At 37.7% G+C, this 26053-nt stretch overlaps 1 protein-coding gene across 12 annotated transcripts in view; it reads right to left on the reverse strand.

The window, feature by feature from the left end:
* The window catches only part of BABAM2 (BRISC and BRCA1 A complex member 2), a 574233-nt gene that overhangs the window by 428159 nt on the left and 120021 nt on the right, over positions 1-26053 (reverse strand). For 7 of the 12 annotated variants that reach the window (XR_004027068.1, XR_004027067.1, XM_030800431.1 and 4 more), the window contains one exon: positions 23378-23529. Coding sequence is in view for 10 of the 12 variants with exons in the window: in XM_030800431.1 (XP_030656291.1) it covers positions 23378-23505 (128 nt within the window). In the remaining 2 variants the exon portion in view is untranslated. Of the gene's footprint in view, positions 1-23377; positions 23530-25629; positions 25695-26053 lie in introns of all 12 variants that reach the window. The other 5 variants (XM_030800427.1, XM_030800428.1, XM_003262664.4 and 2 more) reach the window with 1 other exon arrangement.

A 26053-nucleotide genomic window follows, 5' to 3' on the forward strand; every position in this document is an offset into this window, starting at 1 on the left:
GGAATCTAATCCCCAATGTGTTGGTATTAAGAGGTAGGGCCTTTGGGAGCTGACTAGGTCATAAAACGGAGGCCTCATAAATAGGATTAGTGTCCTTACAAAAGAGGCCTGAGGGAGCTTGTCTGCCCCTTTGCCCTTCTGCCATGGAAGGACATACAGAAGGCACCATCTATGAGGAACAGGCCCTCATCAGACACAATCTACCAGAGCCATGATCCTGGACTTTCTAGCCTCCAGAACTGTGAGCAATAAACTTCTGCTGTTTATAAATCACCAAGTCTAAGGCATTTTGTTATGGCAACCCAAACTGACTAAGACAGGGTGCATAATTAAAAAAAAAAAGTTTAGGCCGGGCATGGTGGCTCACGCCTATAATCCCAGCACTTTGGGAGGCTGAAGCGGGCAGATCATGAGGTCAAGAGATCAAGACCATCCTGGCCAACATGGTGAAACCCCATCTCTACTAAAAATACAAAAATTAGCTGGGCGTGGTGGCATGTGCCTGTAGTCCCAGCTACTTGGGAGGCTGAGGCAGGAGAAATCACTTGAACCCGGGAGATGGAGGTTACAGTGAGCCAAGATTGCACCACTGCACTCCAGCCTGGAAACAGAGCAAGACTCTGTCTCAAAAAACAAAACAAAAGTTTGGAGTGATCATTGCTATAAGAGTTATAAAAAGGAGTCTCTATTCTCAAGAACTTGTAATCAGAAGACAAAAATCAAACTATGAAAGTCACACAACACAATTTAAATAACAAGTCAAGACAACAATAGATACAAGTCACAAAGCAATTAACATGATAAATTGCCAAATTACTGGTTAAAGAAAATAAACACAATAGGAGCGAAGAGAGCAAAGAAACCACTTTTAGCTTGGGTAACCAAGGAAGGTTCACTGGAATACAACTGGCCTCTAAGAATGCATAGAATCTGGCCAAGTGAGGGGAAGGAGAAATAGTTATGGACAATTGCCTTTAAGTAAGGGCAAAACCTAAGAGACAGGCACTGCTAGACTGAAAACTCTAAGAAGAAAGAGAATGCATTAAACCCTGTATCCCTCAGTGTCCAGCAGCATACCTGCTGGCACATAGGAAGTACCTGAAAGCTATTTCATAAATACTGCAAGTGAGCAAGGTAGAGCTGGAGTGGACAAGGTCAAACAAGTTACAGAAATGTCCTGGACTGTTTGCTATTTCAACTGTGGGAATGCTGGTAATTACTGCTCATATTAGTAAATGTTATATAAGAGATCCCCAGGGCCAAGGCCAACTTAAATACCATTTTCATACATTCAATGTACAGTGTTATTTTATAAGAAGTAATTTTTATACTAAACACTACTAATTTTCCAATGAAAATATTCCTGTAAACTTTTTAGGCCACTGTTTTTATGCCTTGATCCAAAACATGTCCTCAATGCTGCCTATTCTCTGAACTCTGGGGCTCATATTTTATATTATTTGCATACTATTTGTCTACATCCCATAGAAATTCCTGATCCATATAGGGAAGGCCTAAGGAGTATTTACCTTGGCATGCTCCAATAGCTCAGATTCTCAAGGGAATGTACTAGCAGAGCTTTGATCTCACCCTGATTAGCTCTCATGCTATATGCTTTATTTATGTTTATATCTCAACAATGCCTCACACTTACTTGGTGCTCAGTATATGCTTAACTTACATAAAAAAATAAATTTGAATGAATATGGAAAGCACAAAAGCAGAGTAAAGGAAAGAATAGATGGAAAACCAGTGGGGATGGGGAGTTAGGGAGATGGGGAGAAGAAAAAAAAAGAAAACGAAAAAGTAGAGAGAGAGAATTGTAGTAGGAAACTGATGACAGGGTAGAGCCAAAAACAGAGAATGAGATAAAGAACAGTGGGGAAGAAAGGAAAAGGAAGAATTAATAGATTCTGAAGTGTCATTAAAGGATTCCCTTTCCTGTTACTGAAAAGTGCTTTCTAAAGATAGAAAAAAAAAGTTTTTTATATCTTCAAATTCTTATATTTAAATGATTGTGAAAAGACTTAGCATCTGCTATATGAGCATATCTGGAACGACAGGGTAATGGGATAAGTGTGCCATCCACGTATTTTTGGTTGTTAGGTAGTTTGAAAGGATTTCGTTCTTAGATTGCTGCTTGAGATGCTACTGTTATACACTATAAATTCTAAAGCCTTGTGCAAGTTAAATAATCTCTCTCATCTTCAGTGTTCTCATTTGTAAAATAAGGATAACAGTCATGCTCCAGAGAGCTGTTATGAGGATCCACTGACTTGGTGCACATAAATAAAGTATTTAGAACAGTTCCTGGCACACAGAGAGCACTCGCTGTCACGAGTATTCAAAAGTATAAATTGCAAAACCAAAAAATAAGGACGAGGAGAGTCTATCTCAAACACTATTTCCTTAAACCCTTTACTTCACTGGGGCAATAATTTTCTGAGCTAGAAACCATCATTCTCAGCAAACTATCTCAAGGACAAAAAACCGAACACCTCATGTTCTCACTCATAGGTGGGAATTGAACAATGAGAACACATGGACACAGGAAGGGGAACATCACACTCCGGGGACTGTTGTGGGGTGGGGGGAGGGGGGAGGGACAGCATTAGGAGATATACCTAATGCTAAATGACCAGTTAATGGGTGCAGCACACCAACATGGCACATGGATACATATGTAACAAACCTGCACATTGTGCACATGTACCCTAAAACTTAAAGTATAATAATAATAAAATTTTAAAAAATAATAAATAAATAAATAATTCAGAATCTAAATAAAAAGAGAAAGCAATCCATCAGTAATAAATATTGTAACCTTTAAATACAAAAAAAAAAAAACCTCAATTGACCTTGCCTCTTCACCAGGCTACTTCATTTCTTCATTCCACAGACAAAAATTCTCACGGGGGTCCAACCATGAAAAGACTTAATCAAAGCAGTAAAATAATTTTTCAGCGTCCTAAAGCAAATCTAATGGAGCCCATCATGCCTCTCATGTTACACAGCATGAAATTTACAGGGAAACACAGAGAAGAATATCAGGATGGGACATGTAAATTGGCTGCAGAGCAAGCAGAGACTAGACGGAGCTGTCAGAGAAACAAAGACGGGAAGCATCTAGTCTAGGCCAGAGGCTTTCAAACTTTTTTGACACATAATAAGAAATTTTTATATCACCATTTTATATCACCATCAGTAGAGATATCTATACGGAGTAATATGTATATATGCATATGTGTGTACATATATGTGTGTATGTGTTCATACATAAATTGAAAACAAAATTGTTAAGCAATGATACTTAGCTTTATTACATGATGTGTACTTTTGTTCCATTCTCTTCTGTTTTTTATGTAAATCAAGACCCTCTAAAATGATTTCATAACACACCTAAGGGTCACAGCTATCAATGGTTTGTAACCCACAGCTCTGTCCAATACAATCTCACAGAAGGTAGCTTCCTGGAAAATGAAGATAACAATACTCAACTCTACACTTGGTCAAAACTATTCCTTGAACACTTCATTCAGTTCTAGGTGTTACACTTTAAGAAGTATAGAGACTAACTGGATCACATTCAGAAGAAGCCAAAAAAGACAGGGAAGGAAACAAATCACATGATAGAAGCAAAGGCTACATGTTAGCCTACAGAAGAAAGAAATATCAAACATGATAGCTATCTTCACTCACATGCAGGACCAATTAAGCTTGTTCTATATTGTGATAAAAGGCAGAAGTGGCAAGGAAAAGGGTTTCAGGTCAATGTAGAAAAGCACTATGTAGCAGTATTAGCTGCCCAGGGAGCTATGTTGGGACTCAAGGAGCTTCCACATGACTGGAGATACTTACAGACAGCCTGAACAGTCACTTGGCAGAGAAGCATTAGAAGGGGTTCATAGATCATATGGTTAACATTAGAGTGTAATGCTTTCCAATCCTGAAATTCTATAATTCTGGTGTAGATTAAAACAATATTATACTTTAATATGACTACTAAAGCTAACAGTAGTTCTTTATTAAGTTTTTAATAAGAAATGAATTTACCATGAACCACATGAAACAAAGTTGAAATGGCAAATGATATTTTCTTATAACAAGAGAATGTAACAAAAATTGGCAATGTGCCTATCATAGTCATTAAAAATCTTCATCAGTTACAATTAGAGAAAAACTGAAATGTTACCCAAATCACTGGCATAGTGTTTAAGATATTCAACTTAGAAAATATAACTACATTACAGCTTTAATAAGCAAATATCAAAAAAAGATGATCTTTAAAATGTACAGAAATAAGAGTGTTTACAAAAGAAGATTGTATTATAAACATTGTCTCCTTGCCCAAAAGCCATTCTTTGGTGTGTGTAGATTTTATGTGTATTTTATACCTATAAAATATATGTATAAATTCTCTCCTTACCCAAAAGCCATTCTTTGGTGTGTGTATATATATGTAAAGCATGAACAAAGTAACAATGTCCTCTCTGATTTTTTAATGATCCAACTAACTGAAAATTTGAGTTATCTTCAGAAAAGTTTTTATTTGTATAACCATCTACCGTATTTGTTTTAAAAAACAGTATCTCCAATTATCTAATACATAGTTAGGAATTACTTATCAATAACATACTACTGTCGCCCCTCTGAGACAGAATTCTTAAGAAGGCCAACTCCTGGACTGTTAGAATACAGAAACCTTTCTAGAATTGTGCTATTCAAAGAGAGCAGGTCCATGGACCAGTTCTGGTCTGTAAATTATTACCAATCCATAATAAGAAAAGTACAGAAAATGAGATAAGAATTTTAAAACTTTTACAGCAATGTGTAAGAATAACTTTAAATCTGATGAATCTACTAATAAAAGAGTCAAGCCTTGTATTTCATGTCTTTTTCATTTCACTCTTCTAGCAATTCATTTTTATATTTTACAAAAGTATCAGTTGGTGACCACCTAGATTTTTTTTAATCTGTTCTTCCATCAAAGAGTTTGAAAAACACTTTTCTAAAGAATCTTTAGATGCTGAAGGTCCTTGGATATGAAGATAAGCTGCTTTACTTTGATGTCTTCTAATCTCCCTATTCATCTTGGTTTTCCCACAACAGTAACAAACATTAATTTATTTCTTTCCAAGTGTTCTTTTGATATCTCTACTAAGTTGACAGCAACATCAATATAGTTCACTGCCCAAAATTTATCATCAGGTTATCTGTCTGACTGCTCAGAATCTGTAACACTATTTCATTTCCATCCAGATGTAGCTCCAACATATTCTTGGATTCATTCCTTGCAAGAAGATATTAATAAATTTGACAAGCCAGTTTGAAGGGGTCACCCAATCTTGCAACATGACTGCTGGCATAATCTGTGGCAGTCTATCCTTTGGAACTTCTAAAGGTAGTATGGCTCAGTTTTAAATCCCAGGCCTTCTAAAGAGACCATCTAAAGTAATGGTCTCTTGCATCCTGAATTCCTGCCAATCTACCTATAATTCCAATCTTCCATTTGAACTATATTGGTTCTCAGAATCCTTTTCTGACTTACATATTCTTTTAATTTCTTAAGTAAATACATACAAAGATAGATATAATAAACATATTTATAAAAACCTGCCAATGACAATTCCAAAAGATACTTTTATGATGCAAAAACATGATAAATATTATTCTTTAAAAATTAAATACATTGTGCTGTGCTGTAAGAAATTATTCCACAATGCCAATAATTATATCATTAGTTTTAGTTAAGATTTGCAAAGTCATTCAAGCTTCCAAATCCTCAATAACTTTAATAATGGAAAAAAAAAAAAGAATAAGGAGTCTGCGAATGTAGGTCAAAAAGCAAATAAGTGACAGACTTAAAATAATTATATGTGTTTAATTTCTGCCCCAGTTCCAACAATGAAATTGTATTCCCTTTCCATACCCTAGTAATTGTTCAGCATTCCTTCCGAAGGTGGGAGACTGAGACTCTACAACCTTGGTTCAATGTTTAGATCTCCTAAGGCCAGTTTCTGGAATTAGGCATGGTTAAACATTATGACAGCACAGAAGAATGGCTCTTTTCTTTGAGTGTCTAAAAGCTTGGGGGTTAGTGGGTATAGCGTAGGCAAAGTAGTGGTGTAGGTTTTGCGAAAAGAAGAAGAAAAGGAAAAATACATGGAGGAGGCACGTCCTATTCCTATTCTATCTCAATATGATCTGGTTTTTATTTTTTATTATTAGATTTGTTTAAAATAATATAAATGGCTGCTAGTGAAAAACAGATCAGATCTAGAACAGTTATGAAGAGTCTGGTTAGGACTAGTTAGGAAAAGAGATGGAGTGCTGACAGTACTGAGAGAGAGAAATGGATGAACTAGAGGCCAAACAGCTTCTGAGAGGAACTGATGAGACTTGAAGAGAGATTTGCATTTCAAGAAGTAACGATACCTTGAAGTCCATGCTCAAGATTGTGATAAGGATTTAGTTTCAGTATCTCATTTTATTTAGGAGCCCACAGCTGTACGCTTGCCTCCATTTTTCTCTACCCTTCCTTTTCTACAATCTTTTCTTCTCCCCTGATTTCCTCTTCCTATCTTATTGTCCTTCCTCTGTCTTCCTTCTTTCCCTTCAAATCCACCCCTTTCTTTCTTCCCTCCCTAACCTTCTCCTTTGCTTACATACAATATGGAACTGAAAGAATTTTAAAATATTTATTCTATTTATGAATAGTTCTTAACTTAAAATCCAGAGGGTTCAAACATGTATATATATTATACATTTGCAAAAAGACATGTAATAGAATGTTCACAATGGCACTATTCAAAATGGTGCTATTCGTAATACTAGTGTATTAGTCTGTTCCCACACTGCTAATAAAGACATGTCCAAGACTGGGTAGTTTATAAAGGAAAGAGGTTTAATTGACTCACAGTTCAGCATGGCTGGGGAGGCCTCGAGGAACTTACAATCATAGCAGAAGGGGAAACAAACACATCCTTCTTCATGTGGTGGCAGCAAGGAGAAGTACTGAGCAAAAGTGGGAAAAGCCCCTTATAAAATCATCGGATTGAGTGAGAACTCACTCTCTATCACAAGAACAGCAGCATGGGGGTAACCATCCCCAGGATTCAATTACCTTCCACCGGGTGCCTCCCATGGCAGGTGGGGATTATGGAAACTACAATTCAAGAAGAGATTTGTGTGGAAACACACCCAAACCATATCAATTAGGAACTACCCAAATGCCCTTCAAAAGTACAGTAGATAAACCGTGGCATGTTACACAATGGAACACTCATTGCTCAGCCAGAAAAATGGGTGATCTACAACTGCCTGCAACAATATAGAATATCACAAACATAACGCTGAACAAACGAAGCCTCACACAAAAATGCCATTTTGTGCAGTATAAATTCCATTTATATATACTTTTTAAAAAGCATATTAACCTATTTTGTTAGAAGTCAGGATAGCAGTTATCCTTTCATGGGAAGAGGGGTCAGTGACTAGATGGGAGCACAAAGAGGACGTACAAGGTGCTGATAATGTTCTGGGTTTTGGGTGCTAGTTACACAAGTCTGTTCAGCTTGTGAAAATTTAATGCATTATATATTTACTTATGATTCAGTGTACTTTTCTGAATATATACTATACCTCAATAAAAAGTTTTTAAATTTAAAAATCAATTAGTTTAAACCTTTAATGTTTAGGGGAAGGAAGTAGCAACAACTGACCTTTTTTGTTTCTCTGATGCTTTCTAATGACTTTTTTCAACCTAGGAGACAACTGTGATACACCCCTGAACCTGGATCCATGACATTACTGTCAGATCCACAGTTTTATACTTATTGTGCCAGGTCCTATGCTAGGTAGTGGAGACACAGCTGCTATGCCAGATAATGGCCCTGTCTCCTCTTGAAATTGGCAATAGGACAGATTCTGGTACAGAAAATAACAGGGGAGAACTGTTATAGATGGAATGGCTTAGCTATGCAACCCTGAACAAGTCACATAACTTACTTGAGTTTCAGTTACCTCATCTGCCTTAAGAGATTATTAGAAGGATTATATGCGACAATACGTTTCAAAGCACTTACATTACAATTGAAAATTATTAATGATAACAGCTAGTGTTATATTACTGTCCTTCCTGCCAATATAGAGCTGCTTATGTTAACCAATGTCATAGCATGTTCTATACCCTACTACTGTAATCATAACAATGAGTAATATTTTATAAGTCACCAATTCTCAGTTAAAAGGCTTCTACTATGGGAGAAGCAGGTGCATCGGAAAATGGGTGTCCTCTGCCACAGAAGGAGATACTAGTGATACAAAGGTCTGGCTCAATTTCACCACAGCCTTCTCTGACCCTTCTAAGGAAGAAAGCACAGAAAGATGATGCTAACAGAGGGGCAGGCTAGAGAAATTTAGCCAACTGGAGAACATATATGAAGTACCTCAAATTTTGTCAAAGTGAAACTTTTGTGCATTAAAAGACATTGTCGACAGAGTGAAAAGGCAACATATGGAATGGGATGGGATACTTGCAAATCATATGTCTCTCTGAGAAGGAACTGATATTCAGAATCCACAAAGAAATCATACAATGAATACCAAAAAAAACTTTTTTAATGGGCAAAAGACTTGAACAGACATTTCTCCAAAGAAGATATATAAATGGCCAAGAAGTACACGAAAAGATGCTCAAGCCTGTAATCCCTGCACTTTAAGAGGCCAAAGTGGGAGGACTGCTTGAGCCCAGGAGTTCGAGACCAATCTGGGTGACATAGCAAGACCCTGTTTCTACAAAAAATAAACAAGTTACCCAGGTATGGTGGCACATGCCTGTGGTCCCAGCTACTCAGAAGGCTGAGGTGGGAGGATTGCTTGAGCCCAGGAGGTGGAGGCTGCACAGTGAGCTGTGATCGCACCACTGCACTCCAGCCTGGGTGACAGAGTGAGGTTCTGTCTCAAAAAAAAAAAAAAAAAAAAAAACGATAATAATAAAGAAAAGATGCTGAACATCAGTAAACATTAGGGAAATACAAACCAAAACCACTGCAAGATACCACTACACACCCATTAGGATTACTACTATCAAAACAAAAACAAAAACAAAGAAAAACAGAAAGTAACAAGTGTTGGTGTTGATGAGGATGTGGAGAAATTAAAACCCTTGTGTTTTGCTGGTGGGAATGTAAAACAGTGCAGCCTCTGTGGAAAACAGTATAGCACACAGCCATAAAAAAGAAGGAAATCACATCCTTTGCAGCAACATAGATGCAGCTGGAGGCCATTATCCTAAGTGAATTAACACAGAAACAAAAAATCAAATACTGCATGTTCTCACTTATAAGTGGAAGCTAAACACTGGGTAGACATGGACCTAAACATGGGAACAATAGACAATGGGGACTCCAAGAGATGGGAGGAAAGGAGGGAGGCAAGGGTTGAAAAACTACCTGTTGGGGCTGAGCACAGAGGCTCACGCCTGTAATCCAGCATTTTGAGAAGCCAAGGTGGGTGGATGGCTTGAGTCCAAGAGTTCGAGACCAGCCTGGGCAACATGGCACAACCCCATTTCCAAAAAAAAATACAAAAAATTAGCCAGGCGTGGTAGCATGTGCTGTAGTCCCAGCTACTCAGGAGACTGAGGTGAGAGTATTGCTTGAGCCCAGGAGGTTGAGGCTGCAGTGAGCTGTGGTCATATTACTGCACTCCAAACTGGGTAACAGAGTGAGACCCGTGAGACCCTATCTCAAAAAAAAAAAAAAAAAATTGTTTTTTAAAAAAGAGAACCTACCTATTGAGTACTACACTCACTACCCATGTGACAGGTTCAATTCTACCCCAAACCTCAGCATCACACAATATACCCTTGTAACAAACTTGCATATGTATCCACTGAATCTAAAATAAAAGTTGGAATTATTTTTAAAAACAGAAAGAAAACAGTATAGCGGTTCCTCAAAAAATTAAACAGAATTATCATATGATCTAGCAATTCTACTTCTGGGTATATACCCAAAAAACTGAAAACAGGGACTTAAACAGGTATTTGTACACCCATACTAATAGCAATATTCACAATAGCCAAAGATAGAAGCAACCCAAGTGTCTATCAATAGATGAATGGATAAACAAAGTGTGATATATACATACATTGAAATACTATCTAGCCTTTAAAAGGAAATTCTGACACTACAATATGGATGAACCTTGAAGACATTATGCTAGGTGAAGAAAGCCAGTCACAAAAGGGTAAATACTGCATAATTCACTTACATCAAGCGAGGTACCTAAAGTAGTCACATTCAGAGACAGATACCAGAATGGTGGCTGCCTGTAGCTGGGGGAAAAGAGAAATGGAAGTTGTTGTTTAATGGTACAGAGTTTCAGCTTGCAAAATGAAAGAAGTTTTGGAGATATACGTCTCCAAATGCCACATTTGTGATGTACTCAATGCCCAAGATGTGTACACTTAAAAATAATGAAAATTGTAAATTTATGTTACGTATATTTTACATTATAAAACATAATGTGCCAAGCCCAAAATTGACCCAACATGTTAATTACTGAACCACAAAAATTTTAAAATAATGTTTTTTAAATGAAAAATTCAGGAGTTCACAGATGAAAAAAAAAATCATTCTGAGGGCATTACACCTATTTAAAAGTGGAACATCAAAATGTTCTCCAAAACTTCCACTCGATTCAAGGTTTGTTATCAATAAATTGGCAAGAGCAAAGGTTGAGATAAAAAACCTTTTCGGAAAACAAACAAAAAAAAAGATGTATTTTTCAAAAAGTCAAGAGAAGCAAGGTCACTGGGATAAACTTAACTTTCGTAACATGCCACTAGAAAGATAACCAAATTACTGAAGAAATGTGGCCCTGAGATGGAAGATTACAAAATTAATTCTCAAGCAACACGGCACCAAAAAGTAAAACTATTCAAGTAACATGGAAGCTGGAAAAGAGGCTGTTCTACATTTCTATGTAAGCATAAGGAGACTTTTAACATATGAGTGATGGTATAAGAATAATTAATTGGGAGCCCTAAAACAAATGTATATGCATATTAACCTGTACTAAAAAAAACCCTCACCTATCTTCCAAACTCAAAGCATTTTGTAAATTTGTCCTCCTAATAAAACAAAAACTAATCCAAAAATACTATCTAAAAATTGTACACAATAGAGGGGACAAAAGACAACAGTGGGAGTGATTTTTTTTTTCTTTGAACAATGTAAAGTGGAGCCAGGCATAGACTAGATGAATTTTCTACCCACTTTTCTTTACACATTAGACTGGCTACCTCCCTTCACTTCTTCCCCTACATCAACCTCCATACCAAATGAAGTCACCCTAAAATGAAGTCATTGGAGGGCATGAAAAGCCCAAGATCAGAACCACCTAAAATCCCAGACCCAAATTTATCCTGGCACTTACTACCCCAGACTCTGGAAGCCTAGCCAAAGTTCCCAAAGTGATTTCAGACTTCACTGGGTTAAGGCCAACAACACCACTTACAATCTTAAGCACAAAATATAAAAGGCCATAGAACACCATATGCAAGAGCGCTTTGTAATGTTAAAAGGCTCATAAACTGTTTAATTAAAATTATTTATATTACTGTATTATACTATTATGATCACAAAAAGTCTAGACAGGCAGCTAACTACCCAGGGTGGAAAAGAATATGGGCTGGGATATGAAAAGTAAGAGGAACCTGTGTTTCCTTCTGGTTAGCAATCCCAAGGAATACTTCCTGATGGACATCCTGCCCTCAGTAAAACACTTAAAATATCAACACCATGCACTGTTCACTGAGTTTCCAGATGTTCTGGTACCTAGATAAACACCCTAAGTTCCAGCCAAAATTCTTGTCCATCTATGACCCCACACACTGCCCACACTAGCAGAGTTCAACAGCCCACCGCTTATGCCCTTCATCCTCAGACAGAACTCCCTGCATTATCTATCTTAAGAGGTTTCTTCACCCCTCTGTTAACAACTGTTGCATGTATCTGCTCAAGACAATCAGTGTTCAATCTCTAATGACTGTTAAAAACTCTTAAGTTTTGTCTGCTAAAACAGCTGGCATCTTCATGCCCATTCATTTTTCAACCTAATCAAATATTCTAAGTTTCATCCACCTGCAGGGTCAGAATAAGCCATGATGATTTTTCTCCTGCCTCCATAGATTTGCAAAAAGCAATGAACAAGGAAAGAAGGCTGTCTCAGAATCAAAAATCTCTGGATCTCCCATCTATTTCTGCTACATGATTTCTCTGAGTTTTGTTAGATGAGAGTGAGCTCCTGTTTTGCTCTGCTTGCCTGGGTCTTATTCAATAGTTCTTGTCATACTGCTTGCATGGACACTCTTTACAGACTGCCTGATTCTAAAATAACAATGTGACAACAATAACACAGTGAAATAATGATATATCATACCACATATTATTATATATAACATACAATATCACCCACCATAATGTGAACATTATGACCAAGCACTACTGTAAGTGCTTTATATGAATTATCTCATTTCGCCCCCATAACTACTTAATAAGGTCATTAATGCCATCCCCATTTAAAAGAAAACTGAAGCACCGAAGGTTATGTGACCTATCAAAGGCCATTAAGCTGTAAGCAGAATTAGGATGCAAACTCAGACCTCACTGACTGAAAAACCCACATGCTTACCATCACATTATCCTGCCACACAGCCCCTCTAAAGATGGCTCCCTGTGTTCCAACCCCCGTCTAATCTGACTTCCAGCTTCTGCCCACGCCCGACCCTCCCCAGCCAAATCTTGCTTTATTTCTTCTGGTCCTGGCTCTTTTTCTTTTCTCCAAAGTCATCTTAAGTGTTCTGATAAAAGATTGTTGAGTTATTGAGTAAATTTTCCCATGTATCTTCTGATTCTACCTCAATCTAACTTCTGTGTTTGCTTTCATATATGCCAGTAAACAACTGAATTCCTACACAATAGCAGCTAAATGATAAAACATCTAGTAATAAAGTTAACAGTAGGCACGCAGTATGGAAGAACTGCTTTAATTGTATTGATTGTTCTCTAGGTCTGCCATACAGCTATTATTTTAGGTCTTCCCTTCCTGTACTGAATCACTTATTTTCTTGTTTTACCTTCTTGCTTTGTTGGAGCATATATTCCACTAGCATCCTAAGAAAGGGAGAAAAGGAGATAAATTTTTTGAGTTCTTAAAAGTCTGAAAATGTCTAGTTTTAAATTTGATTGATAATTTGGGCAGGTACAGAAGTTGGCCCAACAGATACATTGTCACAGTTTCATGAATGCAGTATTTTCTCTTATTTTTACAAGGATACTAATTATAGCTTTAAAAAAAATTCTTCTGTACCTTGCATTGTCCCTGTTTTGCTCTCTGTCTTTCATGTTGATGGCTTTCCTCAGACTGATGATTCCTGGCTGTGCATTTCTGTTAAAGAATGCATCTCTAACATGTAAATTTGAAGCCCTTTATACATAGGTGGAGTTGTCAACGACTGAGCTTCACTGTAGTGTTATCAGGCAGCATACTGGCCTTTTTACTGGAGGATTGCCAGATTGATTATCTGGAGGTCTTTCTCTGGGACCATAAAATAAAATGTGCCCATATGGATGCATATATTCCTATGTATCAGCAAAATTTTAATTACTGGGCCAAGAAGTATACAAATTTAAGACTTTTGATGTATAGTAGTCCCCCCTTATCTATGGTTTTGCTTTCTGTGGTTTCAGTCACCCTTGGCCAACCCTGACCCTTGGTCAAGAAAACGCAATATTTGGTCTGAAAATATTAAATGGAAAATTCCAGAAACAATTCGTAAGTTTTAAATTGCATGCTGTTCTGAGATTGTTCTCACACCTTCCAGCTCTGTCCCGCCTAGGACATGACTCATCCCTCTGTCCAGCATAGCTGTCTACACTACCCACCCATTAGTCACTTAGTCGCTGTCTTGGTGATCAGATCAACTGCCATGGTACAGCAGTGCTTGACTTCAAGTAATCCTTATTTTACTTAACAAAGTGCTTCGGGAAAGCACAAGAGTAGTGATGCTGGCAATTCAGATACACTAACGACAAGCCATAAAGTGCTTCCTTTAAGGAAAAAGGTAAACGTTCTTGACTTAGTAAGGAATGAAAAAAAAATCATATGCTGATGTTGCTAAGACCTAACATAAGAACAAATCTTCTATCCATGAAATTGTGAAGAAGGAAAAAGAAATTTGTGCTAGTTTTGCTTTGCACCTCAAATTGCAAAAATAACAGCTACAGCGTGTGCTACGTGCTCAGTTGAGATAGAAAAGGCATTAAATTTGTGGGTGGAAGACACCAGCATAAACGTGTTCTGACTGACGGCAACAGAGTTCCATCAGAGGTTTCAGGCATCTACTGGGGGAGGTCTTGGAACGTATCCCCTAATGAGAAGGGGGGACTACTATATTCATCTATTTCATGATTCAAGTTAAATCTCAGTTCCTCAGAGAGAGCTTCTCTAACCTTCAGTTCTCAATTTGCCTCTCATCAGGGTAATCTCCCTTCATTTCTCTTTCTCAATTAATTAAAAAGAGGATTTTTTTGTTAACTAAATTATGGTATGTTTCCTAATGAAACAGTATACAACTATTTAAATGAGGTTACAAAAAGGTATGTAGAACACGGGGTTAAGCAAGACAAATTTTAAGAATTAGAACAATATGGAAGGCGGGAATTTGTCCTACTGGCTATCATGACATTTCACAAGACTGTAATAGTTAAGAAAGTATGGAACTGGCACAAGGACAATGAGGCTGACTGACCAAAACAGAAAGCCTGGCAACAGGCCCATGTGTGATATAAACTTGACATCCATGGGCAAGGATGGCCTTCTCAATAAATGAGGCTAGGTCAACCAATTATCCATATGGTGGGGGGGTAGGGGAGACAATATCTCTGTCTCACTCCATATTACAGAAAAAATAAATTCCAATTTAAAGACCAAAAAAGGAAACAGGAAAACTTTAAAATTCTTAAAGAAAGATGTGTGACTTCTGGATAGGCCCACATTTCTTAAAACTCTCTCTCTCTCCCTCACACACACACACACACACACACACACACACGTGCACACAGGCACATATATTCAAATCTAAAAAAGAAAATACTGTAGAATGTAACTTCATCAAAATCAAAACTCTTGGATGTCAGGAGCACTAAAATAAGAATATATGCCACAGACTTTGTGCAGATATTTGTAATACATGTAATTACCAAAAGATCAGTATCCAAAATATATAAAGAATGCTTTAAAATCTATAGAAATATACAAACAATCCACTTAAAAGATGAACAAAGGATATCCCAAAGGAAGAAACTGAATTGCCAATAAGCATATTAAAAGACTTTTCACCACAATAGCAATCACAGAAGTGCAAATTAAAACCATAATGAGATACCAGGTCGCACCTCATCAGCTTGGCAAAAATGTAAGTCTGACAATATCAAGTACTGGTGAGGCTATACAGAATAGTAGAAACTCATTTCTGATGGAAGGAAATTGATTCGATCTGGCAATATCTAATAAAATAGAAGATGTATACATCTTAAGAGCTAGTAATTCTATTTCTAGGAACATACCTTTGATGAGTAGCTTTCAAATTTTTGATCACACATTATTTTCATTATGAGCCAGCATACACATACTTACTTATTTAACTGAAATGAAAATTCACAAAACAGTGCTTATTCTTACTGTGACACATTTTGAGAGTTTCCATTTTGTTCTCATTCATTTTTTAATGTTGGGGTGACTCACTCAATTGATTTTACAACCACTAATGGGTAAATACACTCAGTTCAAAAAACTGTCCCAGAAAATATTCTCATACCTATTTTCTTGTGCACATGTGAGAGAATGTTCACTGTGGCACTCTTTGTCAAAAAAATAATTTAAACAGTGTAACAGTCAATCAGTAGAAGAATGAATTTAAAATTAAGGGCATATTCATACAATGGAATACAAAATATCAGCACAAACAAAAGAACCAAAGCTGTAAAAATCAACACAGATAAATTTCATTAACTTTATACCAAGCAAAATGGGCAAGATACAGATGAATATATATAGTGTATCATTTGTACAAACTTTTTAAACATGCAAAATAATACTGTTGAGGAATATATTTATGTATAATGAATACATAAAGTATGAAGACAGGCGTGGGGAAAAAGGGGAATGAGATCAGGGAAAAGTACAGAAAAGTCAAGTGAACAACTAAATCTAAATTATTAAAAACTGCCCATCTTCAGACGAGATTGGGTGCAATCAAGGTGGTATGGCCATAGACAAAAATTAAACTATTGCCTCCCAGGGCAGCAGCTTCCTTCCAGACACAAGGCTAATAAAGATTCAGATTGCCAGCTAGAGAGACTCATGCAGCCAAACTGAGATCAGTCTTCAAAGCTTACAGCACTCATCCTTTAAAAGTGTTCTATCTATTTAGTAATCAAGTACTTACACTGAGTATCTATTTTTAACTAAGTAATGAAATTCAGAACATGGACAAAAAAATGCAATAGGTAGTTGTGGGCGGATGAGATGTCACAGCAGATGCCCCAAACACAGCCATGTGCCAGTAAGGTTGAGTCACTGCAATATGCTGAAAAAAGATACTGAGGCTCAGCTGCCACAGGTTGCAGTGAGCCCTCTCTGCTTTCCTCACTGTTGTATTTGCCAGGCATCAGTCCAGAATGCTGAACAGACACTTAGACATTTTCAAGATTAGAAAAATCACTAAAAATGACAAAATATGGCATCTTACAAATAGCACATGCTTGTGATCAAATTAACACAGAGCAAAGAACTAATAAACATTCAGTAAGCTCATGGAGTAATTCCCTAAAATTAATAATTTGGTCCCTTCAGATCTCAGTCTGTATTTTACCTGGAAGAGTAAATCCAGTATTAGATAATACACTTTACTATAATTTCTTTTTTTTTTTTTTTTTTTGAGACAGTCTCCCTCTGTCGCCCAGGCTGGAGTGCAGTGGCGTGATCTCAGCTCACTGCAAGCTCCACCTCCTGGGTTCACACCATTCTCCTGCCTCAGCCTCCCGAGTAGCTGGGACTATAGGCACCTGCCACCATGCCCAGCTAATTTTTTGTATTTTTAGTAGAGACAGGGTTTCACCGTGTTAGCCAGGATGACCTCAATCTCCTGACCTTGTGATATGCCTGCCTCGGCCTCCCAAAGTGCTGAGATTACAGGCGTGAGCCACCGCACCCAGCCTACTATAATTTCAAAAATGTCAACTCATTTCAGGGAATGTCATTAAAAAGAATTATGCATAACAGAATGTAAGCAATACACTATCAGGCCAATAAAAATCCTTCCAAACCACAAGAACAAACCACTCTGATCCCCAAAACAAGTAGTTTCTCAAGGAAAACATCTAACTCATTCATTCATCCATTCAAATCCTACTTACTACATTACATGTGAAAAGTACCAAGATAGACCTTAAGGAGGTATAAACATAAATTAAACAAGAACTTGGCCCTTAAGATACTGATGGCCTAGCAATGGAGTTTAGAAACATACATAGTCTTAAGTAAGGTAGAAAAATCTAGGTACCATAAGAGAAATATATATGAATTGCTATTTAAAAAAAAAAAAAAAGAAATCTTGCTTCGATTAGGTTCTTGCCTACTTCGCCTATGAACCAGATCTAGAATACAGACACTTAGACCTTATCTCTTCAAGGCCAAGTGGACACATGTAATAAGAGTGGTTCTTGTGACCTTTAAAAATTGTCTCCTAGTTTTATACCTTTTATTTATACCGTGTCCTATAGGGTATACCTCTTTCAGTTAATAGAAATTAGACATGTAGATCCTACCTCTCATAACTGTGTCTGCTGAAGATCTAAAAGAAAGGGAAATGCCAAAAGTGACATACCAAAAAGAAGCCATTCTTTTCCCTAACTCTGTCACTGTTTTGTTACAGAAATGAGAAATTCACACTTCGGCTGGTGGAAGGATTGAAGAAGGAATTGCTAATGAACTTCTAAAGAACTTCCCTGAATCTTTCAGACAAGGACTACACAAAAGGCATCAATAATGTTCCAGATTAACGAGGGCTTTCACATCATTTTATGAATGTGGGTAGAGGCATTTTTATTTCTTTTTTGAAGCTAAAGAAAGTAAATTCCATACATATTAAATGTCATTAAATGCCATTTCACCTATTTTTCAGGCAGTTAGTCCAGAAAAAGCTAGGACTAGGCCAGACACAGTGGCTTATGCCTGTAATCCCAGCACTTTGGGAGGCCAAGGTGGGTGGATCACCTGAGGTCAGGAGTTTGAGACCAGCCTAGCCAACATGATGAAACCCCATCTCACTAAAAATACAAAAAATTAGCCAGGCATGGTGGCGGGCGCTGTAGCTACTAAGGAGGCTGAGGCAGGAGAATCGCTTGAACCCAGAAGGCAGAGGTTGCAGTGAGCCGAGATCGCGCCATTGCACTCCAGCCTGGGCAACAAGAGCGAAACTCCGTCTCAGAAAAAAAAAAAAAAAAAAAACGCTAGGACTAGTGGATTCATTTCAAATTTGTCGTCAGATCCCACTATTTGCACTTAAATCTTCAACTAAACATTCAGGAATTTGAGAACACCCAAAAGGGAATCTGTGAAAAAGAAGCAACAAGACTTTATGCTGAAAAACGTAATTGGTTTCTCAGGATACTGATACAAAGAGTAAGAATTTCAGGTTGATATCAGTTTACATATACCAGTCACCAGTCACCAGTCTACTAGCCATCAGGCCCCTGTCAGGTCTTCATTACCTCTGAAAAGAATGTCTGTGACATGCTAAAAAAGAAAGATTTATTTCTACTTCCTGTATATTCAAGTCAATGAACATTCCTGGTTGATGGGTTGGTTTTATTTTTTTTCTTTATTTTTGTTTAGAGAAGGGGTCTAGCTATGTTGCCCAGGCTGGTCTCAAACTCCTGGGCTCAAGTGATCCACCTGTCTCAGCCTCCCGAGTAGCTGGGACTACAAGCATGTGCCACCGTGCCCAGCTCAGGTTGTTTGTTTTTTGTTTTTTGTTTTTAATGAAAGCTTTACTGAGATATAATTTACATACCATAAAATCACTGTAAAGTGTGCAATTTGACTATTCTTCATATATTCCCAAAGCTATGCAACCTTCACCACTATCTAATTGTACAACATTTTTGTTACTCCAAAAAGAAATCCCACACTCAAGCAGTCACTTCTGATTCCCCCAGCCTCTGGCACCCACTAATTTACTTTCTGTCTCTACGGATTAGACTATTCTGGACACATAACATAAATGGAATCATGTATTATGTGACCTTTTGCAATGAGCTTCTCTCACTTAGCACAATGTTTTCAAGGTTCATCATGTACTATGAATCAGTACTTCACTACTTTTTATGGTTAAATAATATTCTATTTTTGATATGTCGAATTTGTTTATCCATTCATCACTTGATGGACATTTGAGTTGTTTTTGCAGGACTTTTGACCTGCAAAAACCTTAGTCATCTAATCTGATTTTTCATTTCAAGGATAAAAAATCGAGATCCAGTGAGAAAATGGGAACTGCCTCTGGCTACACAGACTTAAGACTATCAATGGACATCTGAAATGCCTTCTTTTCTCCAAGCTCACCCCATTCCAATAAAAGAAGAAAATCCTTAATGTGTTTGTTCCTAGCAGTAAAATGCAAGATAGGCTAGGTCCAGAAGACCTGAGGTGGGAAGGAAAAGAAAATGGGATTAGGCACAATCTTGTTGAACCAAAGGAACTTATGAAAAGACCAACAGTTTTAAATCTTCAAAAACACAGAAAAAGAGAGATGAGCACAATGCAGACATAAAGATGTTATTTTTAATCAAAGAAGGAAAGAAACATGAAAGTGTGGGAAAATCCTGAAGAGTTACTCTGAAATATCCAGTGATCCATTTGAAAATCTTTTTATTCTCAGACCCAGAAGAAAAATATACTGATTTAAAGATCCCAGAAAGAGGAAATCAAAGTCAAAACCACAAACTGAGAAGAAATGAGCACAGTAAAGGAAGTACATCACTCTACTTTCTGCATGCCAAAAATTACAGTGAGGGAAACTGGAAAATACCCTTTTGAGATCTGATCTTGATGACTTCAATTAGAGATGGAGTCCATCTAAAGAAAGCATTTTGTAATTTAGGAGGCTCCAATCTGTATCTAGATTGTCTATAATAATGTGGAAATTCAGACTGAATGAATCTTATATACAGTCTCTATTTCCGAATCCCCACTTCCTACCACCATTTATAAGCTGGGGAAGTCTGTCTGAGCACCAGGCCTGCTGCTTGACTAAATGGCAAAAATCCTAAACCAGTAAAAAAAAAAAAAAACCTAAAAAGTCACTTTCCAATCCCTGGCTTATCTAAGGATGAGAGTTAATTTATAAATCCCCTAATGTGTATAGTTAACTTTTAGAAGAAAAAAAAAAAGTTATGACTTTCTTCTTATCAACTCCACCAGAGTTCTTTCTACCAAATCCTCTTGCCTCAACAAAAAAGCAGCTAACCTAACACTAGCAAAACGGCTAGCAAATAGTAAATGCTCCATAAGTATTTGATTAATGAAATTGAGGATAATATCAGATGTTTTCAAAAGCATCCTACTATTCCAAAGAAGTATCTTAGTTTTTTATCTTACCACTAAAGTCTTGGGTATAAAGACTTCTTATACCCAAGTCTTTAGCTTAGTCAAACAACAGCAAGGTGTGTAGACGGCAAAAGGCAAAAGAGACTAACAAGGAGAAAGATGAAAGAGAATCAAGAATACAACATTTCTGCTTTTACTGTTGCTGCCGCCACTGCTAACACCCCTCCAAACCCAGCACTGCATGCTTGTCTCAGAGTCCATCCTGTTACCCAAATGATCCCACAGCAACCTCATGGCACCGCCATGAATGGAGACATACAAGGGCACCATTCACTGTGACAAGACACTGACATGCACATTGTTTTGCCTCCTGCCAGACTACGGGATGCAGAGAGGGTGCAAACCGAGGACCTTGAAAAATCAGCTTTATGTGACATCATGGTGGACGTGTGTGAAAAGCACTACCCACAGAGACACTGATATGACCATCACCAGAGATCTTTCACAGAGACCACAAGCTCCCTGTCACCTGGGAAGCAGTGGCAGACCCAGCTGAGCAATGTGGACCCAGTTGGGCACAAGCTGCTCCAGACTCAGCTGGGCACAAGCTGCTGGCCCAGTTGCTGGAGCCTAGTGAAGAGGACAATATGGTGTGCATCCTCTATGACAAGATGTACGAGAATTTCATGGAGGAGGTGGACACAATAGATAATGAGACCTACCAGTGGAAGAAGGGGAAACTTTGACATACCCTAGCCACTAGCCTGAGTGCTGGCTCAACTTAATCCCACCTGGAGCCAGCCCAACCGAGGTAGGGTTCAAGTATGTGATGGATCTAACTCTTAGAGAACAGTTTCTGCAGAGACTAGGCTTCTATCGGCACATCTGGCTGCCAGACTGGGGCCTGGGGCCCTGGCCCAGTGATTCCAGGTGCACCTAAGCGGAGAGAGATGGGAAATGGCAAAAGGTGGATGCCCTTGAAAGGAACAACTCTACCACCTGGAATCTAGGCTGCCCCTACCCCAGCCATCATCTTTGTTGTCTATACTAACCAGATTAGACAACAGTAGTACAGTGTGTGCCCGAGGAGCCCCACTCATTCTAAAGCTAGCTGCCCCTGCCCAAGCCATGGTGGCTTCTTCAGGAGGAGGCCCTGTACCAGGTCAGTGAGATTCCTGGCTGCATCTTTGTCCATATCGACAGCTTCATTTGTGGATGCCATATCCAAGAAGGTACCTCGAGCATGGCCCGTGCAAACTTGCCCTAGTGCCCAATGGCTATGCCTCCCACAAATCCCAGAGTCCGGTGAAATTTCCTCCATCTTAAAAAAAAAAAGGCAACATATCTAGTAAGAAAGTACTCAAAAATGATGGGGATATGTCAAAAGGACCCAAAAGCCACTTGATAGAGCTCTCAATGACAAAAAGCTGGAGCAACTGACCAACAAAATAAATGATAATAATATTTAATTTATAACCCACAGAGGAAAATAAATACCTAAAAATTCATACTGGCATAAGTAAATAACTGAATAAATAAATAACTGAAGGAGAAGGAAGAGTGTTTCTTTATAGTAGAATTCAAATCAATAAATGGGGAGGAATGAGAAAAAGAGAAAAAGCACGCTTAGACAAGCACCAGAGTAGTAATAGTTATAGGAAAGAATCATCCATGGATGCTGAAATTAATGGACAAAAGGATGATGAGAAACTGGATATTTGCAAAGTCTCAAAGCATCACTCAGCAAAATACAGTACTTAACTAATTACAAGGAGAAAAATCAGTTAACTTTACAGTGATCACTTAACCAAGTTATCAAAGTTAACTTAGTAGTAAAAAGGCATATGGATATCATATATTCCCTGATCTGACGCATTGAGGATGGTACAACAACACATCTGTACTACACTTGGGGAAAAAACATATTTTTCACTCTAATGAAAAGAAAACATTAGACAAACCCATGTGGGTGCACGTTTTACAAAATAAGTAGCCAGTACTCTTTAAAAATGTCAAGGTCATGACAGGCAAAGAAAACTTGAGGAAATGTCACTGTTGGGGAGACTAAGGAGACATGATGATTGGATCCTGGAACAAAAAAAGGCATTAATGGAAAGACTGGCAAAATTCAAATAAGACCTGTAGAACAATTAACAATATTATAACAATGCTAATTTCCTGTAGTATTTTTGTAGCTCTTTGTAAATCTAAATTTGTTTCAGGAAAAAAAAATCTGTTTTTTAATGCAACATTTCTAGATGTGAGATCTTGCTGTTTCAACCCCATTGTGAGAAATGACCCGTTTTGGCTATTATAATTTTCATATTAAGAGAGTTTACCAAATGGTATCAGATTCAGAATATGTTTGTTGCTGGACTGCAGCAAACACAATAAGAAAACAAGCCAATGAATGAAAACACACTTTTAAAACTCTGACAGCATGCTCTTCACAAAGAAAAAACAGAAAAAAAGACATGAACATTCTAGTCATAAAACAATGGCCCACAACACAAATAAAATAACCTGAAACATAAAATGTCAAGAACTGAACAAAACCAACTGAATCAACATATGATGAGATGATGACTTGGTGGGTTTCTGTGGCGGTCAATTTTTATGAGTCTGGTAAGGAAGGGCTGTCATTAGGTAAAGGTTGAATTGGTTCTGGTACATTCACTGAATTCATTCTGGTACATACCCAGATTTCAAGTCAGTTATCCTCAAACAGTTTGTAGCATCCAGTCCCACTTTTCCATTCCGGACCACACTAGATATGAAAGGGGAGAGCATTGGAGATATTCGGTTCAAGGCCACTTCTGGGGACATTTTAACTTCACTTGTAAATCACCACTGAAAGCAGAAGGAAAGAATAATGATCAGGGCTTACAAATGGACTAGATACAACACGCTGCCTGAAAACTGGACAGCATACAGCAGTTCCTCTTGCATGAACAAATAATTCATTTCCCTTCTCCAGCGCAGCCTCTTCCAATGATCCTCCAGAAGAAACCACCTCGCTGCTGCTCAGCTACTCAAGACTGGGACTACATCACTGCTTTTCAGGAACAGAAGGAACTCCTGAAATACAATTCCTTCTTCCTTCCCAAAGCTGATTTCTACACTGCCACACTCTACTCAAAGTGGTCCCACTCTATCTCACAACTGACTCGTTCTACTTTAGCTGAGTCCAAGGAGCCCTTGCTAACAATTCTCTATCCCAACACAAAAACACACACATCACTGAGTTAGCAATCTCTCCCTGTGTGTCCCCACAAGGAGTAAAAACTTGATGGATAATACCATATAAAACTCTACAACAGGTTGACCTGCTTGAAGCTATTACTTACTAGAAATTATTTACTGCTGATAAATCTTTCTTTTTTTTTTTTTTTTTTTTTTTTTTTTTTTTTGAGACAGAGTCTCACTCTGTTGCCAGGCTGGAGTGCAGTGGCGCAATCTTGGCTCACTGCAAACTCCGCCTCCCGGGTTCAAGTGATTCTCCTGCCTCAGCCTTCCGAGTAGCTGGGACTACAGGCGCATGCCACCACACCCAGCTAATTTTTGTATTTTTAGTAGAGACGGAGTTTCATCAAGTTGGCCAGGATGGTCTCGACCTCTTGACCTCGTGATCCACCGGCCATGGCCTCCTAAAGTGCTGGGATTACAGGTATGAGCCACTGCGCCCGGCCTACTGCTGATACACCTTCCTTAATACCTTTCCATCCACAGTGTAGTATAACTACCTGCTTACGTGATCTCTTCCCTGCAGGGACTATGTTTTGAATCCCCAGGGTTTAACAGAAATACCTGGCACATGCTAAATACTCAATAAACATTTTTTAATAAATAAATGAGTAAGGGGACAAAAGTTAGAGAAATATTTCAGTATGGAGAGAAGATAATGTGCCCCCTCCCCAAAATTTGGTAGGGGAATAGATATAACAAAATCCAATGGACAGATATAGCAAAAATCTACTTGACAATTAAATTATGAAAACATACACCTATGCAGCTATCAAGCAACACAGACTAACATGGATCTTAAGATATTTGACTTTAAGGCACTAAGTCCTTACACTTAAAACCACAAAAGTAGAACCAATACATCATATCTAAATTATCTGGAAACTCATAGGGCTGGGGGAGGGAGTACATGAATTCTTCTTAATAGATTTCTAAATGAAAGCCTCTTCCTTCAGAGGAATAAGTTGATTCAAATGATCATTTCCCTCCTCAATTTTAAAGAATAATGCCACATCAAAAGAAAATTAATTTCCAGCAAGTTACCAGTAAATGATGCTCTGGTTCTAGTTTTCATACATTACACCACATGAAAACTTACAAGTCCTTGCTAAAATAAATGTTGAAAAGTAGAACCTGTTTCAGTTTATTATTTCAGATAGTAAATAATAAATTTATTTGCTAATTTATAGCTCAAAAAATAATAACACTTTGACCCTATATAGTGATGACAACCAGAAGTATCTTCGAGATTAACACCTTTATATTCATACTTCAGTTCCAAAATCATCCTTTTTGTAAATATAAAACAAGCTCTTCTTCTGACCACTTAACAGATGACCGCCCCCGACTAGTCTCTCATTTCAAAGTAAGACTAAACATCTAACACTGTACTACCAATCATAAAAATCATGTACTTTTTTAAACATTTTATCACTTATAAGGAGCATCCATATATATTACTGCAGTTGATCTTCACAAGCCTGAGGTAGTAAAGAATTTTAATTCCCAGTTTGCAGATAATATGGGTAATTATTATAATTTCATTCTGAACAGTATATTAATCCACATAATTTTGAAGCCTATTTTTTTTCTATTCGCCAACATTTCCACCTTCATGTCTATGTCACAATTCTTGGAGGGATGTTTATCAAAGTCATATGCTAAGTACAAATATACCCATCTTATAAAAAAGCAAAAGGATCTCACCTATATTACAGAATTGTTCTTCTGTGTTTTTTCCCCACAGTACCTATTATTACTTTATCTCGTTTCTGCAAAAGAAGGAAACAGAACCAACACATTCTAGACATCTATCTACCCATTATCAGGCATTATATTACCCAAATCTATCTGTAATTTCATTTACATCCCCCCAACTCTGTTCCCTGAGAACAATAATTGTTCCCATTTGACAAGTGGAAGCTAAAGAAACTTGACAAATAGAAAATTAAAGCTCAGCAAAATAAAGTAACATGTTAAATGTTGGAAGCTGGAGGATCAGAATCCGAATCCGGATTCTCCAAGTCCACTATACCTATCTTTCTCTCGAATAAACATTGGTAACTTGTATCACCAAAGAGAAAAGCATCAAGGTGACTTTGTAAAGCGTGTATCTTATAAAACGTGAACA

This window comes from Nomascus leucogenys, chromosome 19, assembly GCF_006542625.1.
Source record: "Nomascus leucogenys isolate Asia chromosome 19, Asia_NLE_v1, whole genome shotgun sequence".
Lineage (NCBI taxonomy): Eukaryota > Metazoa > Chordata > Mammalia > Primates > Hylobatidae > Nomascus > Nomascus leucogenys.